The following is a 21,205-nucleotide window of genomic DNA, read 5'->3' on the forward strand; positions in this document are numbered from 1 at the left end:
ATGCCATATTGTGTAACACCCAATATTCATCTATAAAATTCATATTTGTCCCTTGATAGAGCTTTGGTGAAGATGTTCGCAACTTGATCTCCAGTTTTGCAATACTTGATTTGAATCTCATCATCTTCCACAGCTTCTCTAATGAAATGATGTTTGATGGCAATGTGTTTGGTATGAGAATGATAGACAAGATTCTTTGTCATAGCAATAGCAGACTTGTTATCACACATAATTGGAGTAGCTTCACCTTGCTTCTCACCAAAATCATCTAAAATTCTTCTTAGCCAAATTGCTTGTATAGTTGCCAATGATGCTGAAATATATTCGGCCTCAGTGGATGATTGTGCCACAGTTTGTTGTTTCTTGGATAACCATAAAATTACACCTGATCCAAGAGAAAATGCATACCCATAAGTGCTTTTGATATTATCAACACATCCGGCCCAATCACTATCACAAAATCCAAGTAACTTTGCATCAACAAATTTCTCATAAAAAATTTCATAATCAAGTGTACCTTGAATGTATCTCAACACTCTTTTTGCAACCCCAAAATGAATTTGGCTTGGACTGTGCATAAACCGACACAATAAACTTGTAGCATACATGATGTCTGGTCTTGTAGTAGTTAAGTACAATAAACTTCTAGCCAAACTTCTATAACAAGATGCTTCAACTTCTTTGCTTCCATCTTTCTTTGACAACTTTCATTCATAATCAAATGAGTAGCAACTGATTTGCAATTCTTTATTTTGAATTTCTCAAGAAGTGTTTGAGCACACTTCTTTTGGAAAATAAAAACGCCACCATTGTTTTGGTAAATTTCAATGCTTAAAAAATGATGCAATAGCCCCAAATCACTCATTTCATATTTCTTCATCATCTTCCTTTTAAAATCTTTAATCAATTTTTCATCACTACGGGTAAAAACCAAATCATTAACATAAAGTGAAACAATGAGAATATCAGTTGTATCTTGCCTTTTGATGTACAAAGTTGGCTCACTTTTGCTTCTTTGAAAACCCTTTTCATTGAACTAAGCATCAATTTCACTATACCATGCCCAGGGTACTTGCTTTAGGCCATATAAAGCCTTTTTCAACTGGTATACTTTATCTTCTTTGCCTTTGACAATAAAGCCTTGAGGTTGATCAACATACACACCTTTTTCAAATTTTCCATTCAAAAATGTTGATTTCACGTCAAGTTGGTGCAAGAACCAACCCTTTTGAGCTGCCAAAGCAATGATAGCTCTAATTGTATCAAGTCAAGCCACAGGAGCAAAAGTTTCTTGGAAATCAGTTTTGGGTTATTGTGAATAGAGCCACAAGTCTTGCTTTGTTATTTTGAATAGAGCTATCTAGATTGAACTTTGTTTTGAAAATCCACTTCATACCAATTATTTCTTTTCCTTTCGGTTTCTCCACTAGCTCCCAAGTCTTGTTTTTCTCAATCACATGAATTTCCATCTTCCATTACTTTCTTCCATGCTTCATCTTTAATTGCCTCTTCAAAATTTTTAGGTTCAACAATGCATAAATTGCATCTTGCATACACATCACTAATGGTGTGTTTGGTTAGGGGATTTAGAGGGGGATTTGGAAAGGGAAAGGGAAAAGATGTGTGAAACTATGTGAAATATATACATATTTTATTCACATTTCACCTACCTTTTCCATTTCCCTTTCCAAATCCCTCCCCAAATCCCCTAACCAAACACAGCATAAGACTCCTTATATTTCTTGGAGTTGAACTTAGAGATGAAGAACTTGAACTTGAATTTGGAGAAGATTGTGAACTGGCAATTGGTGACAATCTTTGTGGAGATTCAAGAGTTGCAACATCTTCAACTTGTGGACTTTCCGATTCTTCATTGAAAGCAAAGCTTTGATCTTAGACTTTCTTTTCCTTCCAATCAAAAGACGCCTTCTTATCAAAAAGAACATCTCTAAAAATAATCACCTTCTTTTGATCCAAACTGAAGAGTCTATAGCCTTTAGATTTCGACCTATAACCTACAGAGATGCATTTTTTACTATTTTCATCAAGCTTGTGCCTCACTTCTTTTCAAACATGAGCATACAAATGCAACCAAACACCTTCAAGTGATTCACCAATGGTTTCCTTCCACTCCAAGCTTCAAATGGAGTTTTGTCCATAAGAGCTTTTGTAGGACATCTATTCATCAAGTAAATTGTTGTATACACGGCCTCAACCCAAAACGTTTTGGGTAGCCCTTTCTCATGTAGCATAGACTTGGACATCTCCTTTATGGTTCTATTCTTCCTTTTCGCTACACCATTTTGTTGTGGGGTGTACCCAACGGTCAATTGCCTTTCCATACCAATATCTTCACAAAATTTCATAAATTCATTTGAGTTGTATTCTCCGCCTCCATCACTTCTCAATACTTTCATCAAACAACCACTTTGTCTTTCAACAAGATTTTGAAATTTCTTGCAGATAGAGAAAACTTCACTCTTTTGTCTCATGAAATACACCCAAGTCATTCTAGTAAAATCGTCAATAAAAATAATGAAGAACTTGTTACCTTCATGAGTTGGTGTATCCATAGGTCCGCACACATCGATATGGACATGCTCTGATGGTGCTTTAGCTGTCCATGCTTTCTCCTTTGGAAATGACTCCCAGGGATGCTTTCCAAGTGCACAACCTTCACAAATATGTTGCACTTCATGAATGGTCAGCAACCCAAAAACCATATTCTTTTGTTGTAGATGCTTCAAGCTTTGAAATTCCAGTGCCCAAATCTTCTATGCCAAAGCCATGAATTATCAATCACATCCATCTTCAAATCTGCATTTTTGCTATACTGGAAAATGAGAGGAAAACTTCTATTCTTCTCCATCTTGATTTTTGCTACAATTTGACTTCTCCCCCCTTTGTAAAAAATTTTGCAAAAATTGTCTTCAAAGTGAAAAAGATATCCATGCTCCATAAGTTGTCCAACACTTAGCAAATTTTGCTCCAAGTCTAGAATTAGGAGAACATCGGAAATGAATCTTGTACCCATCTTGGTTTCCATAACAATATTACCTTTTCCTTTTATTTGGACTAAGGCACAATTTCCCATTTTTACTTGAGAACTGAAGGAAGCATTCATTTTTACAAAAATGATCGCATCTCCTGTTATGTGATTGCTACATCCGCTATCGAGAAACCATACATCCTTGTTTTGATCCGATGCCTTGTGACAAGCATAGAACATGTGCCCTTCATTTTCTTACTCCTCGAAAAAATTAGCTTGTTGAGTGTGTAGACGTCCCCGAACGTCCCGGGAGGGAATCCCGTTCTGTTCGTTAGGGCTGACTACAGTTCAGGACTCAAGTTGTCATGGTTCTAAATCTGAACCAAAGAGTCCAAATCCGGCAAATCGTTTTTGAAAACAGATTTTTTGTAAAGAAGTGCCAAACATGGACTGCTTTGCCAGATACAGAGGCGCCACCTAAATATTTTTTTATGGGAGAATTTAGGAAACCTTGACTCGTTTGCCTAAGGCCACGTGTCCGTCATCACCAAAGTTGCCTCGGTTCGGGAACTTGGGTACGATTGGGGAAGGTCAGCTATGAGCACCCCTACTCGCCCGATCAAAGATCGGCCTCTACTAACCATGATATCGATTTTTGAAAACATTATGTGCTCTTATTCCAGTTAATTAGCTAGAGTTACTATGTGATGCGCGCAGCAAAACAAGTATAGACTAGATCGCCTAATTTTGAACAAAGCATTGCATATCCGTTTGTTTGGAAAATGGTTTGAAGTTTGCTACTCGCAAGTAGGTTAAAATACAGATTTCAATGAATTGTCCCAATTCAAGCAATCCAACCTTTACCCACAGGCATTCAGGCAGTTGTATCACATAAACAATTAGCCTCATGGCAAGCATGCTGTCATGGCAACACTCATACGCATGCAAGGATGCTAAAGCATAAGCACTTACCGAGTACTCTGAGCCAAAACAGAAGCTAGTTAGTAATCAAATGCATAATCCTAGTTCATGTTAAGATGGCTAATGCAACACATGCAAAGATGCAACTAGAATAGGCTCGGCTACCCTAAGAATGGCATATGAGATGCGACAGTTCAATACATGTATTCAACTTGGAATTGAAATACAATGCAATTAGCATGATGCGCCGAGCCCGGTGCATGCAATACAGATGAATGGATGCAAACATGCATAGCGTAAGGTATGCTAATTGAAATATGCCCTCAATCTAACCATCGTAAGCGGTAAAATAAAAGGGAGAAAGACGTGGGGGTTGGAAGACATGCATCACACACACGCACGCTTATTACAAATTCACCCTCTCTCGGAGGGACTGAAAGAATAATATAGATTTAACTAACCTACAAGCTAATTAAATATTACACAACCACTTAACTAATTAAACAAATTAATTAAATAAAGAAAGCAACAAAACAGCCTCGGGAGGAGGGTTAAATGCACGCATGCCCGGCTCCGCTCGAAAATCCATCGCTATGCCACAGTTGCCTCTGTTTACACTGCTCTACACCTCTGAACATTGCACAAATCCCAAGGTACACTCTCTAAACACTGTGGGATGCCACTGGCCAAGAGAAATGATCACCGGCCATGGGTAAGTGGTCATCGACCACAAATGAAACTCTTGGCCAAATATGGATAGCCGGCTGACACTGGAGATGGCTGACCGGCCATCTATTCCTGCGGAAACCTGTTTAACAGCAGAAAAGGACAGACAAGACATAGCAATGCATTTCAAAGCAAATGTTTGCACAACCAACCTCCCTATCATGTTTAAGACTTAAGGGAGTATGGTACTAGACTCTTGGGCCACCAATCGCGCATTTCAATGCGTGATGGCCAAAGAGGCCAAGTGTGCAATTTCAATGTCAAATAAGATGCACATAAACACATAAGGCCCCCAATCTCTATCATGGTTGATCAAGAGGGATGAGATGCAAGCATGCAAGCAAAACTAATGCAACATGATCATGTTAAGGTAACAAGCATGCCAAATGCAATGCAACCTAGACAAACATGCAACATGGACATTCAAGCATGCAAGGCAAACATGCAACAACATGCAAGGGATGGTCTTAAACCAATATGGGCAGCTCTCAAATAGGCCCAAATCAGCGGTCAAAATGATGCGACAAAGGCATGAAAACACACACACAAGCATGCATACACAAGGGCCTAAACATAGAGCATAAGACATCAACTCTTCAAAGCATTGAAAGGATGGAAAATGCAAGCATACAAGAATGAAACATGGACTGAAATATGATCTCCAATGATGCCAAATCATGAGAATAAGCCAAGTAAAGCATGCTAGTGACCCACACACCCAAAGCTAGCAAGGTAAAATGTACGGTGGCTATACAAGTCATGGAAAACATGATCAAAACAACCAAAACTAGACCTCAAGCATGGAAAAACAAAGACAAAAGCTTCTTGAAGCCAAGCCAAAAGCATGCTAAAATGACATGTTAAGGTATGATGCATACTAGGTTATTTCATGGGATTGCATGGCAAGTGTATGGAGCATGCAAAGACTAACCAAACCAAACCTAGACAGAGGTATCACATGGTAAAACAAGCCCAAGAACATGCTGAAATGGACACAAGATAGGCTAGAATGACATGCTACTTCATCAAGCATACAAAGCTAGTGTGTGTGATTTACACTACAAGTGTACTAACCATGCAAGAGCCAACCAAACCAACCCAAAATAGATCTGAGGCAAGTCAAAACAGTACCAAAAACCTCTTGAGATGGCCCCAAAAACAAGCTAAAAGACATGCTCAAACATGAGGCACTCAAAGCTAGTTTGTAAGATTTACACTACAAGTGTATAAGGCATGCATGGGATGACTAAACCAAGTCAAAACAGATCTAAGGCATGCTGAAATAACCCCAAATACATGCTAATATATGGTCAACACACACTTAACAAAGGTGCTCAAATATGAGGCAAATAAGGCAGGTATTGAAGACAACAAGGAGAGGGGATGACCCTCTCCTTCTTAGGACCTCAAAACACCATCCCCACCACTGAAATCCAGAGAGATTTTAGTGGTGGGAAGGCCAAGACAAGGTGGTCCCGGAGCTCACAAAAAATGCACAAAAATGAGGCCAAACAAGGCCTAAGAGGGTTTAAACAACCCCAAACACAAAAGTGGTCTTAAACAAACTTCAAAAGGAGCTCAAAATAAGATTTTTTTCAGTTTATGACAAAGCTCGAAAATACTTGCAAGTATGGCTAAAAGATGAAGCAAAATAAAGACCAAAAGAGGGTAAAGTGTGCTCACCCTTGTAGCTCAGCAAAACAGCCACTTCTCTGGACCAAAACCAGCTCCTTAAGCCCTCTCAAGACCTTCCAAGAACTTTAGGTTGATGGTGGAAGGGTTAGGCTATGAGGTGGTGTGCAAAGGGCCAAGAATCTCACTCTTTCTAAGCCTAAGTGTAGAGATACAAAGAGAGATATATGTATGGAGCCTTAGACAAATTTTTTGGAACCCTTGCAATGGAAGAGGAGCTCTTCTTTTATAGAGGAACAAAGGTCCAAGCTTCTTGGAGAAGCTTGGAGCAAAGGGGCCAAGCTTCTCTTAGAAGCTTGTAGCAAAAAGGCCAAGCTTCTTGAGGAAGCTAGAGCAAAGGGGTCAAGCTTCCTCAAGAAGCTAAGCAAAGGGTTCAAGCTTCTCTAAGAAGCCAAAACAAAAGGGTCAAGCTTCTTGGAGACGCTAGAGCAAAAGGGTCAATGCTTCTTAGAGAAGCTAAAAAGGTTCAAGCTTCTTGGAGAAGCTGAAACAAAGGTTCAAAAGGTTCAAGCTTCCTCAAGAAGCTAAAACCAAGGGTTCAAAAGGTTCAAACTTCCTCAAGAAGCTAAAATAAGGGTTCAAAGGGTTCAAACCCCCTCAAGAAAAGGTCTCGGCCAGAAAAAGTGGCCGATTGATCAAAATCAGTGGCCGGCTGACCGAACACAATGCCGACCGGCCAACACCTTTGGCCGGTAGCAAGAAAACAGGGCCGGTGACCTCAAGCCATGGCCGGTGAGGTGTGGGGATGGCCAACAACCCATTCCTTGCTCTCAGAGGCAAAAACCCAAGTGCTTGGTCCACAACCAAGCACAAAACAGATAAGTTAAGAGATCTTGAGGTAAGGCGCGTAGCAGAGACCCCCGAGAACTCAAAACGAACACGAGCATGGATGATCATCGAGTATTCAAACGATGACGTCCAAGTCTTGAGGACGGTCAAAAATGGGGTGTCTACAGAGTGCTCTTGACTTGGCAATCCTTCTTAACATGGCCAAATTTGTTGCAATCGTAACATTTTGGCTATCCCCGAAACCAACAATCTTTATCAACATGTGTACTTCAATTGCAAATTCCACACTTTTGCTAAGTGGACTCTTCATTTTCCTTTCTTTGAAAATTAGACCTTCTTGTTCCTCTTGCATTTCTTGTTCTTCCGTTTGCATTTCTTCCTCTTCTTCTTTCTTGGGAATTAGAGGTACCAACATTGAGCTTAATTGAAAGGAACTTTCAATTGACTTTTCAGATTGCCTACTTAACCTTTGCTTAAATGTTTTAATTGAACCCATCAATTCTTCAATACTCAAATCAATAAGATCTGTAGTTTCTTCAATGACAGCAACAATAAGATTGTATTTCTCTGGAAAACTTATCAAAATTTTCTCAACAACTCTTTGATTAGTAATATTATCCCCATAAATTTTCAGTTGGTTCACAAGTTCCATAACTCTAGAAAAATAATCATTCAACAATTCCATATCCTTCATCTTTATATTTTCATAATCTCTTTTCAACGATTGAAGTTTGATGGTTCTTACCTTCAAGTTGTCTCTATATTCTTTCTGAAGAATATCCCATGCCTCATTTGCTTTTGTTGCATTGATAATTCTTGGAAAGATTGCTTCTGAAACTCCTTGTTGAATCAAAGAGAGAGCCTTTGAATCCTTCTTCATTTGCTCTTTTAATTGGTTCTTTCGGGGATTTGTCAAAGCTCTTTCATCTTCAGGTTCCTCGAACCCATTCTCAACAAGATCCCAAAGATCTGTATAGACAAAAATAGTTCTCATTTTCACATACCAAAAATCAAAATATTCACCATTAAAGATGGGAGTAGATACATTTTGGTTGTTGGAATTCACCATGGACATCAGCTTGTTCTTCTTTGGGCCTTGTTTTCCCGTATCCGTTCTCTACGCCCAGCTTGTTCTTGACCTAACCAAAGCTCTGATACCACTTCTGTTAGCTTTTGATAAAACTCTCTCTAGAATGAACTATGATTTTGTATTGAATTTAACTTGTATTGATCTTGAATGTCCCTATTTTCTATTTCTTTGCCCGTAGGCTTACATCCTTTTATACAGAGAAGGTTATACGTAAGTTCAATGAACAACCTTACAACTAACTAAGTACATGAATATAATTTAGACAATGAACCTAATAAATATAAAACACATGAATATAAAAATACATGAATACAAAGAATGCATGAACCCAATGTATCCAATGTATCTAATGTATGCCATGTAAATATGTCATTAATTTTAACAAATCTTATGCATTTGTTACAGAGATTTCAATTGGTGATTTCATGAGGAATATTGAACCTATAACGATTACAAAACTATGCAGATTAAAGAAAGGGATGGGTCGATGAAATTACTGGTAGAAATTTTTGATTTGTCTGGTACAATTTTCATTTTAGTCTGCTAGTTTTGGTTACTTGAGATTGGGTATGGACTAATGTTTCTAATTCTCTATTTATGTTTTGTGCTATGGTCTTCCTCTGTTTCCCTAATTGTTTAGTACATTGGTTTTGATGGTTTATGGGTGCTGGTTTGCATTTGGAGTTAGGGGGCGTTTGGGAATTGATTTTTTTTTAATTTTTTATGAAAAGAAGTGGAGAAAAGTAAAATATATATATATATATAATTAAAATATAAAAAAATTTATTTGATAACTTCTAATGATTTTTTAACTTTTTTTTTTATACTAAAATTAAGGTTCCCAACACCTCGAAGTGTGGTATTATTCTTGTAGCGTAGGTGTTTTTGGTGTTTTGTTTTCTTGTCTTTGGTTTGGTTGGTATCCACGTAATTGGGACATGTTAAATTTTAAAAAAAAAAATTAAAAAACTTCAAAAGCAATTTATTTTTAAGTAATATTTAAATGAAATTTTTAGTTTAAGATTCTTGATATTAAGATTTTATCAGATAAATGACATGTAACATTTTCATAATAGTTGAAGTCCCTCAATATTTTTATAAAGAAATTTTGATATAGAGAAATTTGTCTACACAAAGAAATTTCAATTCTTCAAAAAGAAATTTCAGCTTGTCATAGATAAACAAATTTCTTTATGACAAGTTGAAATTTCTATGTGACGAACTGAATTTCTCTAATAATATTATTGAGGAACCTGAACTAATAACAAAAACATATTGGATCTCTTCTAATCCAAGACTACAGGTGTAGGGTAGCCACATAGAATGTAAGAACTTTAACCGGTAAGACTATGGAATTGGTAGATGTCTTGATTCGGAGGAAAGTTAGTATAGCTTGCGTATAAGAAACAAAGTGGATGTGTGAGAAAACTAGGGAAATAGAAGATATTGATTTTAAACTATATTATAGTAGTAAAGATAGACACAGGAATGAGGTAGTAATAATAGTTGCCAAGAGTCTTATCGAAAATGTAGTGAAGGATATTAGGAAAAGTGATTGGATTATATTGGTTAAACTAGTTATTGAAGAGGATATAGTGAACGTTATTAGTGCATACGCCCCACAAGTAGGATTAGATAATCAGACTAAGAGAGATTTTTGGAACCAATTGGATAAGGTATTACAGGAGATACCCATAGGAGAAAACCTAGTTATAGAAGGTGATTTCAACGTCCATGTAGGAATAAATAAACTAGGTTATGAAATTGTGCATTAGTGATAGAAATGAGGTTGGTTAGAGTATTTTAGATTTTTCTTTGGCTTTTAACCTGGTGGTAGTCAATACTATGTATAAGAAAAGATAGGAGCATTTGATAACCTTTAAAAATGGATCAATTACGAGCCAAATAGACTACTTTCTAGTAAAAAAAAGTGGATTGTCTAAAATGCAGCGACTATAAGGTGATTCTTAAAGAGAGCCTGACGTCTCAATATAGAATTTTGGTACTAGATTTATGCTTTATAGGGCAATACTAAGTTAGGAAGGACAGTGGGCATTGTAGGATGAGATGGTGGGACCTAAAAGGGGATAAACTAGAAATATTTAAGAATAAAATGGATAAAGAAGGTATTTGAGACTTGGAAGATGATGTTAACACTATGTGAAACTCGATGGCTAATTTTATGAGGAGAATCTCAAAGGAAGTTCTTGGAGAGTTGACAGGAAAGGGACCCAACTCTAAAGAAACTTAGTGGTAGAGAGAAGAGGTTCAAGTAGTATTAAAGACGAAAAAATCGTGCTTTAGAAAGTGACAGAATGATAGAATGAAGGGAAACCATAAGAGTTATAGAATGACTAATAAGGAGGTCAAAAAAATAGTGAGGGAGACAAAGTTGAACCCAATCCCACATCCTTTGTATAGAACAACCATTTTTTATTATGCACTGTTGTTCATTAATAAATTATTACTTTTTAAATCATCAGTCAATAATCTCTCACACTATGCAATTTTATTACAAAATTATATAAATTTTTATAAATCTACATAAGTAATCTCACAAAAATATGTAATTTGAACATAAATTCATGTAAGTTCACTTTTATGAATAGACTTACGCAAATTTGTGTTCAACTTATATATTTTTATGAGATCACTTATGTAAATTCGTAAAAACTTACATAATTTTATGATAGGATTGTATACAGTGTGCATTGCACAATAGAGAATTTTCCATATAAAATCTTCGATAAGTCAAACCCAGATGGCTGATTCTGGAAATTCTCACTTTTTTGATGAAATTCTTACCCACTTTGGCAATTGTTCCTGTTGGGTATATTTCCTTAGTAGAGTATGGGATCTAATTGGTTTGTTAAAAGAATTTTAATTTGATTTCGTGTTGGTTATAATATATATATATATATATATATACATATATTATATCTGACTTTTGGAGGCCCAATGAGTATTTTAATCTATTTGGTAACAATTAGGGTTTTGATATATATATAAAAAAAAACCCAAAAATCAACAATATATATATATATATTGGTATTGTTTTTGTTTTTCTGAAGTGTGTAGCGACTGATTGATCTTTTCGGTGGTGTGTGCTTGGAAATTAATTTGGTGGGTTTGGTTCTTGGTGTAGTGTCGTTGTGTGTGTTTTGTTCTGGGGTGCTCCACTTTGTTGTTACTTTTGCAAAGTTTCAAAGTCTGTTTTTGATTTGGTGCTAGTTTGGTTCAAATTTGTGGTCTTCTTTAATTATGTTTCGAAGACAATTTGTTCATCTATTTGGTGAGATCTTTCTTCTATTTATTTGTGATTATTTGGATTCACCTAAGGGTGGTTTGTGAGACTATTCATGTCTCGTTTGTAATCATTTAAAAACTCTTGGCAGATAATAGAATCAGATTATGATTCCGTGGACGTACCTCACATTAAGGAAACCACGTAAAAATTCTTGTTCATTCGGAAAAGGTTGGCTACAGCCCAAAGCCGACAGAAAAGTTATGCCAATAAGAGGAGACGACCTTTGTCTTTTGAAGTGAGTGATCATGTGTTTCTTAAAATCTCACCTAGACGGGGTTTAATGAGATTCGGAAAAAGTGGTAAGTTGTCTCCGAGGTTTATTGGACCTTTCGAGATATTGGAGAGAATCAGGGAAGTGACATACCGGTTAGCTTTACCGCCACAACTCTCGAGGGTTCACAATGTGTTTCATGTGTCCATGCTTAGAAAATACGAGCCCGACCCTTCTCACGTGCTAGATTGGGTTGAATTGGAGGTAGACGAGGATGCCTCCTACGAAGAGCAACCAGTTCAGATCCTAGATACCCGGGAGCAAGTGCTACGGGGTAAGACCATACCGTTAGTGAAGGTGTTATGGAGGCGCCACGGGGTTGAAGAGGCAACATGGGAAAGGGAGGCGGAAGTCCGCTCCAAGTATCCGGATTTATTTGAAGATGTTTAGTTTATTTTGATGTGTAATGTTCCCTAGTGTTGAAGGGAAAAAGTGTTGAAATGTTGATCACATGTTGTTATATGAATCGTTAGTCTAAGCATGAGATTGTGAAAGGATGAAATTTTGTTAAATTGCTTCGTTTCAAATGTCTATTATGAGTAATTGTCAATCTTGATGTAATAGTAATGACGAGCATGATAAGCGTTGATTGAATATCGGTGTTGCTAATTGAAATCTTGAAAGTGTAGTAAAAAATTGCTAGATTTCTTTGTTTGATTAGTGGGTCAAAATTGCTAGAGCCTTTTTGGTTGGTTTGTTTAAATTTCGGGGACGAAATTTCCTATGGTGGGGAGGTTGTGATGATCGGTTTTGCTATACATCTCTTCATTTTCGATTTCTTTGGGATTGTTGTGTCCGGATATCCTTTCTTTAGCTCTCATCATTGTTTATTTCAAGTCGGCCTTTCTTTTGTTTCGATGGGTGCGCGGTCGAGTTCGGAGTGCCTGGGGACTGACCAGAAATTTTTGGGCTACTGGACCAGGGCCGCATGTGCGATGGCCTTAGGTCGCACGTGCGGGTTGGGGCCGCACGTGCGGGGAGTGAGGCTGCACATGCGGTGAGGATTGAACACCAAAGGGTTGCACACTGCCTAAAAGGCACGTGCGAAGTGAGGTGCAGGAAGGGAGCACCGCACGTGCAGGGGTGTAGGCCGCACGTGCTGGAGAGGCGCTCCGCGCGTGTGGAGAAGGGTGTCGCACTTGTGGCAGACTGGGCAGTCCGAACCTCTGTTTTTTGTAGCTCTTTTGATCGAATTTGTATCACATTTGGGGCTTTCCTCTCACTCTAAACCCTATTTTTCTCCTCATTCTCTCTAAAAAACCTCATCAAACACCAAAACTCTTTGATTTTGCAATCCCTTGGGTCTAGATTCATCATCATCCTCATCTCTCCCTCTTAAGCTTTGAAGATCAAAAACTTAGGCTCATCTTGGTGTAGTGGAAATTGAAGAGTCTTCCACCTTGAATCTAGAGTTTCACCTTCGTCTCTTCATTGAACATTGAGGTAGGGATTTCTTGAGTTATATATACATGTTTTGCTAGATTGATGTTGATATAAAGATTTTCTTGAAGCATTATGTGGATTTTGGTGTTATGGCTAAAATGTAGAGATTTTCAAAATGTGGGTTTTAAAAATCTCAAACTTTTCTAAAGATCACATCTAGAGAGTGAAACTCTCTTAAATTGGAACATGGGGTGTTACCTTGGGTCCTCTTTCAAGTATTTAATGTGTGTGTTTTGTAGAGAAGAAAACCTAGAAATTTGGAGCTTTTCTTGAATAAAAGAAAATGAGGATTTTATGGTTGCCATTATATATTTAAATTCATAGTGATGTGCCATGACAAGTGTAGAAAGTGGAGAATTTTCTCGTTGAACTATATATGCTTGTATACAACATTTGGGTGTTGAATTTCCCCACTCATGAAAAGTTTTGGGAATTAGGAGTGTTGTTCAAATATTTGCAATATCACTAGGAATGATGAAAGTAATGGAAGTGTATGGATTGTGGGCATGTTATTGTAATGGTGAGGATTAGTAACAAACTATGGGCTATTTGTGGAATAGCATTGCAAGGAGAAAAGAAAGTTGATCATTATTATGTATTGTGGGTATTATGTTGAAACACAAACAATTATAGCATTGCACATTCATTCAAATTATTATAACAAGATTTTTATTTAGTTTTGGCATGTTGCATAAACATTTTTGGCACCTATTGTTGCAAGTGTTGAATTGAGAATTGAAATCATCTACATGAGAATGGAGTAATGTGAAATACTATTCGTGAAATGTTATGGGGTAAATACATTGGTAAGTCTGGTTAGGAGGTGTAGATGAATTTGATAAGTTGGCTTGAGTGTCTGGGGTGAAAGGCCGAAAACACGGGCAGAGGAGGTATCACTTCCCTTCCGGTTAGCAACCGGTAAAGTGGGGTTATTGGTAGTACTTGTTGAACCTACTTGTAGACGCCAACCTAGGGATCACCTGAGTCATATTTACCGCCCCTACTGAATTAAAATTGGAAGTCTTCTTTTGGAAATTGTTGAGATTGCAAACTTTTATTGAAACATGATGACCATCAAGAAGAACATGACATAAAAACTTCTTTGTAATGGCATAGCATGGCATGGACATTTGCATTTTATATTGAGAGTTTGCATAACTGTATATACTTTGTAAGAAGTTCTCTACTGGGCTTTATGCTCACCCCTATGGGATTTTGTGCAAGAAAGGATGTGGTGATCCTGCCAAATTGAGGGCGTGGATAATTTTTTGAAGAGTATATAGCTCTATTTTGTTGTGATTTAATTGCTGGCCAAGGGCTATTTTTGTATGGGTCCGAGAGACCACTTTTGTGTAACCGGGCTTAAGCCTTGGGAGTTGTAGCCCATAAGGGCATTTTATTTATTTGGAGACGATACGCTTCACATGCTATAGATTCATAAGTTTTCTTACCATTGAATGTATAATCGCATGTGAACTTTTGTATAAGCTCGTTCATTAATCATGTAATGATGAAAGAATTAGTGTCTTTAATTAGTGAAGGTTAGTTGATGTGATTGTTTTATATTGGATTATTTCGGGGCGTGACAATTTCTGCACATGATTTATGGAAAAAAAATTAGATCTTTATGATAGAAAATCAACCACAAATAAAGATTTTTTGTTTCGTAAGTTGGTTAATTTAAAATAAAAAGAGGGCAGTCCCATTCTGGAACATTTGAATAAAATAATGAGTATTGTTAATCAACTTGCTTCTATGAAAATTATTTTTGATCATGAGTTGCAGGCTTTAATGTTACTAAGTTCTTTACCAAAAAGTTGGGAGACTTTGGCTGTAATGATTAGTAATTCGGCATCCGATGGAGTTGTCACAATGAGCCTAGTCACCAGTAGCTTGTTGAATGAAGAAACTAGAAGAAAATTAGTAGCTTCTTCTTATTCAAAGACATTTGTTGTGAGAGGCCAAAGAAAAACAATGGGGATGAGTAAGAGTCCTCATGGTCATTATCAAAGTCATAATAAATGAAGAGATGGTTCTTTTCCAAAGAAAGACATTGAGTGCCATTATTGCCATAAGAAAGGGCACATGAAGCGAGAATGCCGAAAGCTCAAGAACAAGGAGAAAAGGTGTGACAAAAGTGTGGATAGGAAGCAAGAAAACACAACAACGGTTACTAACGATGGTGAACTCATGGTTGTTTATGAAGATGATTGTATCAATTTTGTGGGCTAATAGAGCAGTTATGTGATTGATTCTGGTGCTTTCATGTGACTTCTCAAGTTGATTTCTTCACTTCCTACATCAAAGGAGGTTATGGCTGTGTTCGAATGGGATCTAAGATTGTTGGTATGGGTGACGTTTACTTGGAAATAAATTTGGGCTGCAAGTTGTTACTTAAAGATGTGAGGCATATTCCTGACATTAGCTTCAATTTGATCTCTATCGGGAAGATAGATGATGAAAACTACAATAACAAATTCGGTGATGGAAAATGGAAGCTCACAAAGGGTTCTTTGGTGGTAGCTAAGTGCAAGAAGACTTGCACACTTTATTTGATGTAAAGAAAAATTTACAAAGGTGTTATCAATGCACTTGAAGATGATGTGTAACAACCCCAACCTGTGATTAGCCTATAATCCATGATTAAGAATGCCTAATGAGAAATTAAGATGAAATCTTGGCAATTAAGATTCCAAGTGTGGCTTCGGCCACCTTTCCTCCTCTCGTGTTGTAGCATGTTTGAAGTGTGTTTTGGAGTTCTCTTTTTGCAGTGACTACCAGTCACAAGCAAGTTTTGGCTGCAGCCTTCTTCTTTTTTCTCTATACGTGTGAAACATGTTTGGATTGCATCCTGTGGCTTTGCTCATTCATTGCCATCTTTGTAGCTTTATCATTATTCTATCTCATCGCATTCCATTGCATTCGCATCCTCAACTTTTCAAATTTTGGCTGTGTTACACGTAAGCCTAATTTTCTAGCAACTAGTTGCGCATAGCATGTAAGTCCAACTCTTCGAATGTATTTTCTAGCATATCATTTGCATCATGCCCCTGAACTATGTTGGTTTGATTCCTTGCAAAAAGTTTCATAGGCAACCCTCGGGTTCAACCAATTTCATTTATATTTTGTTTGTTTGCTCAAAGTCTTACAGCCTTGTCAAAAAGGGTCATCTCCGAGCTTTGACATTCACTCAAGTCATGAATGACACACCGAGTTCTGTCGAGGAGAGGCAACTGTAGACACCCTATTTTGACCGGCCTTAAGACTTAAGCGCTCTTTTCTGAACACTCGATAATGAAAATTGAGACATGCTAATCTTAGGAATTATTTAACAAGGAGTCCAAACTCAGGCTTTAATTCCAACTTTACACCTATTTTAGCCAAAATATTTTAGACCAAATTAAAACCCTTTTTCAAAATACGTTTGGCTACACAATTTCAAACATTTCAACAGTGTTCCGAGGTTCTCCTTTTTAAAGCTTCAAATGTGTCTTTTTCAGTTAATTGAGCAAAGGATACAGTAGGAATAAGTGGAAATGGTGAAATCCTCTGAAATTCGTGTTTCTCCTTTCAAAACGTACTAGCTTTACCTTATTGATCTAACGGTATATTTTTCATCTAGCCGTATAGCAATTCATGGCCAGATGCAAAATGTAGTCAACCGAATGAATAGTGGTTTGGCCTGCTAAAATGTCCGGGTACAAAGTATTTTCAGAAAGTTTGGCTTGTTCTGTGTCTTGTTCACAAATATCTTAGATATTTTGACCCCTAATGTCTATAAAAGCACAACCTAGCTTCAGTTTTAAGGGTTACAAAATTTTCAATAGCCAACAGACTTGTTTTTTAGAGCTTATCACTCTACCTCTCCTCCAACCTCCATTTTCACACACCAACCACCCAAACTCCATTAAAGCTTAATTTCAAGCTTCTTGCTAAGGATAGGAAGAACTATAAGCCATATCTAACTAACTTTGGGTGCTAAGAAGGGGTTTGACAACAAAGAAGCTCACCCTCTTTTAAGAGGTGAAACTTTTGAACTTTTCTCACATTTTCTCTCTCCTTGTTCATCTTTAAGCTCTGAATTTTGTTGTTAGCATATGAGGAGTCCTCATGGATGGAGAGGGAAGTAGATAGTATCCATTGAGTGGATTATTTCCTTCATTTTCTATATGTTGGTGCTCATTTCTTACTTTCTAGGGGTGTAATTCTTTGTTATTGTATGTAAATATGTTGATTGGAACCTTGCGAATGGGTTGGTAGTTAGAAAGTAGCCACTTATCCACAAGTTGGACTATATAACGTAGTTTCTTTTATATGCTTTCATTTTCTCATCACTTGTCTAATCATTAAGCATGTTAGTTCATGTGCTTCAATCTCTACTCAATCTTGAGTTGATGGGGTTGTTGCATGGAGCTATTTGAATGATCCTTTAGATTTGATGTTGAGAAAGTTGCTGGTCTTGTGATTTTGATTGATTTTTCTTGGAAGTAAAGTAAGAGGTTTTAGGTCAAAGATGTTGAAAACTCTCCCCTCAATCTTTTGTGCACATGGAAAAGGATGGAAACATCCTTGTTCCATGAACTCAATAGCCTTTTATGAATCTCTTACTTTAAAGGCAAAGCTTCCACCAAGAAATAGTGGACATTAATCTACTCTCGCCAATTGATAACATGAATTTGAGTATTAACCTGCCCCTATTCATAAAGAGATGATTTTAGGTTCTCATAAATTTCTTGGGTTTGAATTTCTTCCAACCTCTAATTCTTTTCATTTGATTAATTGTTGTAAATACCTGTTGTGTATAGTTTATTATGTTATTATATAATGGTTAAGGCCTATCTATTTTATCCTTGAATGTTTCCTGCAAGAGAAACGGGTAGAAAGGATGAGCATCTCTTAGAAGATGTGTTTTGGTTCTGCTTTGGTTCTATTGCACAAAAACAGAGTTTTTCTTGGAGGTTATACACGGCTAGATCCTTTTACATTTGACCGGATAATTTTGTGTACAGTCCAATGAACTTTGTCCCAAGACAGAGCAGAGCAGAACAAGGTAGTTTCTGGGAAGTGCTCTTCTAGGCATTTATGGCTGCGTTTATAATTTTTTTTTTTTTTTTTAAATTTCAATATGATTTGTTAGATTCAGCTTTCATATTGTTATAATTTGTTAGATTCAGCTTTGATTTGGTTGAATCAATTCAAATGTTGTAATAACTTCTAACCCCACGTCTTCTATTCATTCAAATGTTGTAATAACTTCTAACTCCACGTCTCATTTATTCAAATATTGTAATAACTTCTAACCCCGCATCTTTCTACCTCTTTTACTTATATGCTTTCTGTATATATAGCATCATGTTTTATTTATAATATTCATGACTTGCATCCATTCTTCATGCATTTGGGTTTATCTCATTTACATTTGTGGGAGTTATCATTTCTACATGATTATATGCATTATATTATGCTTTGAAATGATGCGCATGACACATGTTAGTAGCCGAGACCTTATGTACATTTTGTGGGTGTACTACATTAGTTATTTATGTATAGGATCATGCATATATTTCTGATACATTTTTTGGCTTATCACAAAGGAGTACTAAGTGATCATTTTTTCAATTTTAGCACCCTGCATGTACATATTACTTACTATAGCCGACATTATGCCATGTGACTATATGCTTAAGTGAAATATCTATGTGAATGCTAGTGGATGGAGGTTATATTGTTTGTGTTGGAATACGGTTGATTCTTATGCTTTTGATCTCTTTGTTATTGAGAGTTGTGCAAAAAGATTTTTCAAAATGCATGAAATCACAGCATAACCAGAACCAATGACACAATCTATACTTATTTGCCTCAAATAGTAATGTCAGCATTATTAAAATCAGAACATAAACATATGGATACTATAAAACTCATATCATGACTTAGTAGAGGTCGATTTTTTGATCAAGTGAGTACGGGTGCTCAATTCATGACCTTCCCCTTCTCATATTTAAGTTCCTGAGTCAAGACACTTTGGTTATAATGGGACAGTGGCCTTTGGCACTAGTTGTGAGTTTCTTAGTTTTTCTAAAAGATTAGGTGGAGATTCTAAAATTTGGTGATGTAGTCCATTTTCAAGCAAAGATTTTGCAATAAAATAGATTTTTTGTACAAATTGTCAGATCTAGACTCTTATTTATGTTTCGCATTGCACTTATAAAACTAGATCAGAAGATCAGGAGTTCGAACTGTTGGGCGCACTCGATAACCCTGAAAGGCATCCTACAATGAGATTAGTGGTTAATTATTAATTGAATTACATCATTGTGGGCTCAGAAAACCTAGCTTCGTTGCATGATATCCCGAACACTATTCGTGGGTTATGTTATGTTAACAAGCAAGCGTTAGATTTTGCTATTAGTAACCATTTGATCATCTCCTTACACTCCAAGGTGGCATGAGAGGTATATTAATAGTCATAGTTGATGTACCCTCTTGACTCTACCTTTGTATATAGAAAACTTTAGCACCTTCCAAACTAGGACATGATTTCCTCCTTTTTAGGATTGTATTGTTGTCTTTTTGTATGATTTTGGTGAATCTTAGATCATATGTCCAAATTAGGAAACTACCCCCAAATAGGCATGAATGCAAATTGTGTACTTATGTGATATCTTGTCTTGAATGGAAATGGTGTGATTGGATTATGAAATCAGAAGTTAGTTAGGCAATGATGTGATTCAAGAATTTGACGGTCTGCTTAGGCAATGATTCGATTCTAAAAAAAGCTGAGAAGTTCTAGGCAATAATCTAATTCTAAAATATAGGGCTCAAGTCAGACAATGATTTGATTTGGTTTTGATTCTAGCAGTCAGTGGTGAATTATGGTAGTTTTATAACTTGAAGGATTTGAATTTGAATTTGGATTCCTACTTTAGCGATCAATTGAGAATTAAAACTAAAAAAATAAAAATAAATAAATTTTTTTTTTACATGTTAGGTAGAACCTTGAAGATTATGGAAGGTGTTTGATTGAATTTTGAAGTTATTGATTTTGGGAGAATTTTGATTTTACGGTAGTGTTACACGCACCAATTAGTATACTACTTAGCGTACCAACATAGTTATGACATTGTCATTTTAAAACTATAATCTCACCTATTATACAGATTACAAAAACCTAAAACTTCTAAAATTATGCCATATCATCCATTAGTATATAAATGGTATAGCAATTAATGTATAAAAATTGGTACATATGACATTATTCTTGATTTTGTGGAGAAAAAAAAAATTATAGACAATGAAGTGGTAACCAAGTCTCCCATTTTGAATGAAGTTTCAATTCTCCTAAAAGGCATTTAACTAGAAGATAATTATTTGATTGAGTACTTGGAATAAAATTCGAAGCTCTTTTGGGGGGAAATAATTTTTTTGAAAAAATCTAAGCAGAATTTTAGAAATTATGCAAGATGTTTTGATCAAATGAAAATTTTTAAGTTATTGACTTCGGAAAGAATTTTGATTTTAAAAAAAGTGTTAGATAAGGAGGTGATGACCAAGTCTTTTACTTTGAAATAGAATTTTGTAGGGGTAAGCATGGTCCGGATTGGTTCAGATTGGGAAAAAACCAGGATCAATCTGTTATTTACGGTTCTTGAAAAATTAGAATCAATCTAATCTATTTAAATCATGGAACCAATTCTAACCAATCCGTTTAAACACAGATCGGATCGGTTTAAGACCACAGATTCGCATAATTAAATAACAAAAAAAATATAGAATATTTTAATTTCATAAAAATATAAACATAGCATCAAACAAAAACAATAAACAAAAGCAACAAACAAAAGTAATAAAATTGAATATACATTACACAAAGCAGAGTTCTCCTCTATATTAAAACTAAATATAGTATCAAACAAAAGTAATAAGAAAACTGGTCTAGCTTTTATATGAAATAAGAAATTATATAATATAAATATAGAC

At 36.2% G+C, this 21,205-nt stretch overlaps 1 protein-coding gene across 1 annotated transcript; it reads right to left on the bottom strand.

Annotated features, from left to right (window-relative positions):
• Positions 1-2,743: 2,743 nt before the first annotated feature.
• On the bottom strand, positions 2,744-8,186 carry LOC145805717 (uncharacterized). Its single transcript, XM_082900899.1, has 2 exons — positions 7,283-8,186; positions 2,744-2,994 (listed from the first exon to the last, which is right to left on the bottom strand). Exons 1-2 carry the CDS (start codon positions 8,184-8,186, stop codon positions 2,744-2,746), a joined length of 1,155 nt encoding a protein of 384 aa, XP_082757025.1.
• Between the last annotated feature and the right edge of the window lie 13,019 nt (positions 8,187-21,205).

This window comes from Camellia sinensis, chromosome 13 (genome assembly GCF_055761805.1).
Source record: "Camellia sinensis isolate YWXY chromosome 13, ASM5576180v1, whole genome shotgun sequence".
Classification (NCBI taxonomy): Eukaryota; Viridiplantae; Streptophyta; class Magnoliopsida; order Ericales; family Theaceae; genus Camellia; species Camellia sinensis.